This window comes from Anguilla rostrata, chromosome 15 (assembly GCF_018555375.3).
Source record: "Anguilla rostrata isolate EN2019 chromosome 15, ASM1855537v3, whole genome shotgun sequence".
Classification (NCBI taxonomy): domain Eukaryota; kingdom Metazoa; phylum Chordata; class Actinopteri; order Anguilliformes; family Anguillidae; genus Anguilla; species Anguilla rostrata.
The window spans coordinates 1,668,361-1,676,166 of NC_057947.1; the positions used below are offsets into that span (position 1 = coordinate 1,668,361).

Sequence of the window (7,806 nt, forward strand, 5' to 3'; positions counted from 1 at the left end):
TCGCAACCAGGTTTAAGAACAGCTGTGCTGGACTGAATCATAGTTTTTTTTAAATAACATTTGAAAAATATTTATCTTGGTCACATTTACATGTCAGTTACTGCTTCTCCTATCTAATATACCTCTCTGCTTGCACCACCAATGAATACCTTCTGTGGTGACACTGATGAATCAGAAGTTAAAGAATGGACACAACCCACCATTCTCATCAGACTTTTACATGAAATAATGCAGTGTGCAGGCACGTTTGAGAAGGGGCTAATCGGATTAAATGTCTCACTTCAGCAAGTTCCTATTGAAAAATGAAGACGACTGAAACAGAACTCATTGAAGCTATTGATTTTGTTATAATGCTGAATGCTATATCTGCAAACTGTTTTAGCATGCAACATGCAGATAGCAAATATAAACAACTTTTGGTTAAAATAAAAATATCTACTTTAAATATTTAAACATAAGAACATAATTTTTTGTTAGTTCATGGTTCTGTTTAAATGTATCCCATAATGTCTTGCTTGTTTCTGTACGTATTGAATATGGCTTTAAGTTCCTCCACACATCTGAAATCTCTAACCTGGGATTCATGCTGACGCAGGTGTGAGGTACAGCCCCCTCCCTTTCTCACCTCAGTATAGAAATGAGTCCTCCACCTCCTCATGTTCAAACATCTGTTTTCGGTGTGGGGGTATTTTTGGCTGAGAAACTGCGAGCTGTGGGTGAGGGGAGTGAAACTGAGATTTGCATACGCGGGGTAGGAGGGGGAGTGAAACTCAGATTTGCATACGCAGGGCGGGGCAGGCTGGTACTGCTGGTCCCTCAGCGGGACTGACCCAAACTGGGAACAGGGCGCCGCTCTGCCCAGGTGTCTGGGCCGTCCCCAGGGGCTCAGTGTGAGTCGAGCGCACTTCCTGCCGCACAGGACTGCTCTGAGCACGCTCACACATCACTGCTCCTCTCAGCAGGGCTCCAGAGCTGGGCCTGCCCCTCCCTGACTGATTCCGCATCGCTCACTTCACACACAGCCTCTCAGCACTATGGAGCCCAATATAAACACCTGCATTTATTCAATAAGAAACATCCCAATAAAATAGAGTATCACATTCTGTGTATAATTTCAAATGAAGGACTTTAAGAATGTAGTGGACCCACAGTCCTTGCTTAATTATGTTTTTTATTGATATGGTCTTTTTATAATTTCATTTGGTTATATTGCTTCTTGTAATTAATTATAATCATGTTGTCCGTGAAAAGAAAACTCTGTAAAAATACAATGTAAAGATTCACGAATAATTGTCTATTTACAATTAAACTACTGACTATAAATATTGTTGCTTCATGGTCAGTTTACATATTTTTAATACATATTTTTTCATTGCCATTCATTTGAATTATTGGGTGTGTTGTAAAAAAAATGTTTAGTGGTCTGAGGATAATTCTGATTTAATCCGAGAATGGGCTAACTTGGTGGAATCATTGCACACTTTGCACAAAAACAAGAGGGTCACCAGGAGCACCAAAGTCGAATTTTAATAATCATAGCCAGTCAAAACAATATCTTTTCAAAGAATCTTTATTATGTAATAGTTGAGTTTTATCTAACAGCTATCGCCAAAATCACACAAACACAAGTAAGGAGGCGTGCGTGTGCAAGTTTGTTGAGCAGCACAAGCAGAGCACATGTGAGATATTAGCAGTAAAAGCTCAGGCTGGAGGAGGGGATTCACACACAGACTGAGCTCAGTGTGTCAGCAGTAAGGGGCAGAGGGGCTGAGAGCAGAACAGGGTAAAAACAGTGAGATCAGAGGGTGTGAGCTGCCCCCCCCCAGGCCTACTCAGAACACTGGTCCCTCCTCAGCGTCTGAGAGGGGGTGGACTGGGACCCCTGCGTGGCCTCGCAGGTCAGCGACTCCGCCTTCTTCCAGGCGTCCGCGCTGAGGGTCAGGGAGCTGCTCCAGCTGTACAGGCCGTCCTGCCCCAGGACCCCCGCGCTCCTGGCCACGCCCGAGCTGACGTCGGCACCGTCCACCTTCCAGCGCAGGGCCCAGTCCGAGGGGAAGCCCCGGTTGGCCAGACACACCAGTGTGGCCTTTCCCTGCTGACTCAGCTCCTCCCGGGAGGGGGGCAGGACTGTGAGGGCGGGGACTGTGTCACCTGGGAGACACGGCAGAGACAGTGAGGTCAGACAGTGGACATGCCCCCTCCCATGTGTCAATCATTCTGTCCTTGCCATGAGACGTGATGTAATACAGAAATTATCACTTGTAACTAATTTGGAGTGTCTACAATATAAAGTACATTGACATTATAAAAGGTTCTATCTGCATGCATTCCATTACCATCATATCGTGTGACGTAGTACTTAATGATAAAATTCTTCACCACAACCAGGACTGCTTCCAGTACATTTACGTTCAATTAATTCGACGTTTGCAGCTTGAACTGTCGATTATTTCAGTACCATAGACCCCATAAAATACGCAGAACTTCTTGCAAAAGAATGGATACTTAATGATATTTACGCTGAAAACCTACAGATGAATCACATTTTACGAGGTTCCCGTTGTGTTCCTTCACGTGTATGAACTGAACGCGCACTCCAACAGCAAGAAGCAATTTTCATAAAACATTTACATTAAGTTTTCAAAAGAATTACCCATTTGGTGAATATGTTTATTACATTGGAAATTCCTCCGTTTAAATTTTTTTTTTTCTTTTAATCAAACCAATATATGGCAGACTAGCGAATGTTATGACATCAGACTAGAGAACATAGCAATGTTACAAATTTTTTTGCGATCGTAAATAAAAATTAAAATAAAAAAAAATCTGAATGAATAAAACGATCGGATTTCATAACCAACACAAACGACAAAGTGTATGAAGTAGCTACGATACAATTTCATTTTAAAGTGTGAAAAATAATTAACTCTGATTAAGTGTTAGGTGGACAACACTATTTTATTCCACATTTCTGAGAAAGAGATTGTCGTTTTGCAGACTGTGCCATAAATTACATTCTCCTACAGAGCCGCCGTGATCCCGCCGACGGCAAGGGAGCCAATGCAATTTAATTTAGTTCACCTCGAGCGCAAAATAGCAAAGTTATTGCATTACGGCCATCTAAACATCAATACGATAAAGACAGACTGTCCGAAAAATGGGCTAGAATAAAAAAGTATTTGAAATCATTTGACAATCTAACTATAACATTTCTGCTTTAAATTCACGCATCTCCAGAATTACAATTTTGATTCACGACATCGAACGTCGGAAAATTACAGCATATTAAAAAAAGAAGGCAAAAACATCGACAGTGAGGGATGTGGAAGAGAATTACTTACGTCCAACTGACAGTTTTGTGCCGCCACCGAAAGTCCTCCACAGTGATACAGACTCATTCACCCGCCGTACAAAAACCTCTCACTCAAGAGACACAGCTGTCCGTTGGTTTTTCCATTCTTTACGACTTCACTTTTCAAATGTATCAACGATTCGCTTGTAAAACATTTTGTTTCATGTACTTCTATTTATATGTATCCGAAGCAAATGTATCGTGCTGTTTTGAACTTTTCACATGCATATCTTTTATTTCATTTCTAGTTCAACGACTGATTCAGCCGGCAGAAAATAGAATGTGGAACGTAAAATGCAAACAACCCGCAGAAACTTAATGTAAAATGAAAGTATCGAAACAGATCGAATCTTCTAATATTTCTGCGGAAAATGTTGAAAAGCCTTGTTTGTATAGCCACTTACTGCCGACTTCCAATTTTGTCCCGCCACCGAAAGTCCACCACAGTGATTCAGTCTGATTAACTGGCTGCACAAAAACCTGCCTGTTGTGCACACTGTTGACCCGTCAGACATGTGTAGCGCTAGGAAGTCCCCTGCTGGAGAATCGTGGAACGACAATTAAGATGATGTTCGGAAAGCTAATCAACGCAAGTCGTTATGGTGTCAGAGTCATCAGTATTAAGCATGTTTCAAAACACATTCTGTGACAAATGCTCTTCGATTCGTAGGAAATGATAAATGATGTGACGGTGACAGGTGTAGTAGCGCGAGATGAGCAGAGGAGCGCTGTCCCCCTCCTCTTTGAACGGCGTCATAGATTCCTGCTATTGCAAAACCCCAGAGGAATTCAGGACCATGGACAGCCACAATGGAAATTATTCAAGATCTCATTTCGAAAACATCTTACAAAGAAATCATTCTTGAGCCAATGGCCACTTTAGCTTCATTTAGAGTTTTTCCTAGATCAGTACCACTGTTACCCCAGAAGTAATAACACTGATATGACAGTGGAAATTATCATCTGGTGTTGAATGCTGATGGTGTTGGTGTTGACTGTGCCAGCTGCGCAGTGTGAGCTCCCAGATTCAGTGGCTGTGCTGCTCAGCTGGCTGAGAGCTAAATGAGAATTAGCGGCTGCTGGCTGCACACGGGGAAGAGCAGGATATTCTGAGCTCTCCAAGACTGATGGAGGAATTACAGTTTAGCACAAAAATTAGGATGAAATTTTATTTAAGACATGGAATAGGTTTTTTCCATGGATAGCTCTCTCTTCCCAATATTTAAACACAAGCATCTTCATAGCTAGTTGTGAAAATGCAACTGCATTAAATTAAGAGAAAGATGATTTTCCGTGTAAAATCAGGGAACTTTTGTATTAATATTGTATTTCACTTTTCATTAATTCCGAATGGCTGGACTGTAATGAAATAATTCCCAGTGCTTGACTGATATCCTTTCTGATCTCCAATAAAGAACATGCAATGTGAATTTATTCAACACACATTTTACTCAATAAAAAGTCATATTCAACAACCCTGTCCTCATCAGTTAAAATTCTAAAATAATATGGTACAAAGCCAAAAATGGTAATATTGACATTTGAGTGTTTAACTGGGTAAAAAAAGCACGTGTCCCAGCCCTCTACAGACCCACTGCTGTTCACACATCAGAGCTCCTCTAACTGTGTGTGACAGGATTTGTATAGAGGAAGGGGCTTTGCATACCTATCCTGCCTCACTGCTCCACACACATTAAGACCCCCAGCACTGATCAGTGACCGTCCAGTACTTTCACAGACACTGACACAGGCAGCATTATGATGATGTCAGTCTATCTACTGCTGGTGATGCTTGGACTCCTTGCACAGGGTAAGAAAGATGGATCAAATTTAACTTGGAATTTTGGTGGTAGTTCACAATTTCTTTGATTACTTTTAAAATAAATTATTATTTTTAACAAGAGTTACCAGTGTTGTAAAAATTGCGAGAATATTGCATGTTACTTACGAAGATTTATCTGCATAGACTAATGTGAATTGACATCCATTTTCATTTTTTTCTATTTCAGGATCAATGGCAGATATAGTCCTGACTCAGGATCCAGCACCTCGGTCTTTTGAGCAGGGAGACACTGTCTCTATCAGCTGTACAGCCAATGAGGTTCTGAGCCACTACCTCTACTGGTACCTGCAGAAACCTGGTCAGGCTCCTAAACTTCTGATTTATTATGCCACAACTCGCCAGACTGGGATTCCTGATCGTTTCAGTGGGAGTGGATCTGGGACTCAGTTCACGCTGAAAATCACTGGAGTCCAGGCTGAAGATGCAGGAGATTATTACTGTCAGCAGGACTTTGTACCAATCACACAGTGTTAGAGAGCCGTACAAAAACCTCCCTCTGTCAGAGTGCACAGAGACTGCACTGCTGCAGCTGGGACCTACTGCAGGTGCTGAGGGGGGAGGCACTGGTCTGGAACACTGAGCTGTGGTGTATTATTATAAAAATGTTTATACTCTCACATCTAAATAAATATCATATATTATAATTTCTGTGTATCCAAACTTTAAATTATGAATGTCATGTCAAATAATTTCCAATAACTATGCTTCATAATCTCTCCTTGGCCAACAGACGTGTGTTCTGAAGCTGTGCTCTGACATATAATATCACATTTCTAAATGAATTAATAGTTAATGATTTTAACACAGGATGGCACAGAGCCCAGCAGCAGTGAACTGCAAGCAGACCAGCGCAGTGGAGTCGCTCAGTCCAGAGATCTCCCAGCACACCTTACACAGGCTGCTGCTACACACCCTGACCAATCAGAGAGCTCCACTGCTGCTTCTGATCCGAACCTCCAACCCCGTAATAAAGGAGCACAAGCTACAGTCTGACAGCACCGCTGACCAATCCGGTGAGCCGCTGTGCAGAAGGGATCATATCATTATCTGTGAGGTCACCACAGGAGGGAGGGAGGGACTCCTTCAGCTCAGTCGTCCCTTTCTCTCTGAGGAAAAGCGATTCCTCTGGGTGACTGTGTGCCTGCAGTCTGCCTGTGCCAGCTGCGCAGTGTGAGCTCCCAGATTCAGTGGCTGCGCTGCTCAGCTGGCTGAGAGCTAAATGAGAATTAGCGGCTGCTGGCTGCACGCAGGGAAGAGCAGGATATTCTGGGCTCTCCAGGACTGATGGAGGAATAAGATTTTAAGACAAAATTGAGGATAAAACCTGCTTTAAAACATGGAATTATGTTCCATGCCTATAATGTTAGATCCATTTCCTCCATAACATATAACAAGCATCTTCATTGCTAGTTGTCTTAATACATCTGCACAATAACATAAGAGAGAGGGTCTTCTGAGTGAAATCAGGAAACATTCACAGTAATACAGTATTTTCACCTTTCATTAATACTAATGGATGTACGGTAAATGAAACATTTCCTGTTCCTGACTTCATTACATTTACATTACAGGCATTTAGCAGACGCTCTCATTCAGAGTGACTCACACAGGATTTTTACATAGGATTTACATTGCATCCTTTTATACAGCTGGATATATACTGAAGCAATGCAGGTTAAGTACCTTGCTCAAGGGTTCAATGGCAGTTCCAATCCAGGAATCGAACCTATGACCTTTCGGATACAAGCACAGATCTTTACCCACTGCGCTATACTGTCCCCTGGCTTTCAGAATTCTGAAATAACCAGCCATCAGAACACACTATATGTAAATTAATTCAACACATATTTTACAATCATATCTCATGTCCAGTATTCTCCAGTTACACATCTATACTCGTACAATACAATGTCAGAACAGTAATAATGACAGTTGAGTGTTAAACTGGAAAAAAAAATAGTGAATAGAGCACGTGTCCCAGCCCTCTGTAGATCAACTGCTGTTCACACATCAGAGCTCCTCCAACTGTGTGTGACAGGATTTGTATAGAGGAAGGGGCTTTGCATACCTGTCCTGCCTCACTGCTCCACACACTTTAAGACCCCCAGTGCTGATCAGTGACTGTCCAGTCCTTTCACAGACACTGACATAGGCAGCGTTATGATGATGTCACACTTTCTACTGCTGGTGATGCTGGGACTCCTTGTACAGGGTAAGAAAGATGGACCCATTGTAACTTGGGATTTTGATTGTAGTTCATATTTTCTTTGCTTACTTAAAAAAAATATATATATTTTTAACCAGAAATTGTCGAAATTGCCGAAATATTGCATATTGCTTACGGAAATTTATCTGTATAGATTAATGTGAATTGACATCCATTTTCATTTTTTTCTATTTCAGGATCAATGGCAGATATAGTCCTGACTCAGTCTCCAGCAACTTGGTCTGTTCAGCAGGGAGACACTGTGTCTATTAGCTGTACAGCCAGTGAGCGTGTGTATCTTGATCTCCAGTGGTACTTGCAGAAACCTGGACAGGCTCCTAAACTTCTGATTTATTATGACAAAACTCGCCAGACTGGGATTCCTGATCGTTTCAGTTGGAGTGG

At 41.9% G+C, this 7,806-nt stretch overlaps 1 protein-coding gene, 1 long non-coding RNA gene and 1 gene segment (V, D, J or C); 1 reads left to right on the forward strand and 2 right to left on the reverse strand.

The window, feature by feature from the left end:
* Positions 1–7,806, reverse strand: part of LOC135240548 (uncharacterized) — a 225,593-nt gene that overhangs the window by 143,909 nt on the left and 73,878 nt on the right. The gene's annotated exons all lie outside the window — the stretch shown is intronic.
* The window catches only part of LOC135240533 (NACHT, LRR and PYD domains-containing protein 3-like), a 241,755-nt gene that overhangs the window by 135,699 nt on the left and 98,250 nt on the right, over positions 1–7,806 (forward strand). The window lies entirely within an intron of this gene.
* On the reverse strand, positions 1,555–3,420 carry LOC135240542 (Ig kappa-b4 chain C region-like; the record flags this gene model as incomplete). The annotated part of the segment is given in 2 exon segments: positions 1,555–2,151; positions 3,342–3,420. Coding segments are annotated over 2 exon segments (402 nt in total), but the record flags the coding sequence as incomplete, so codon positions are not given.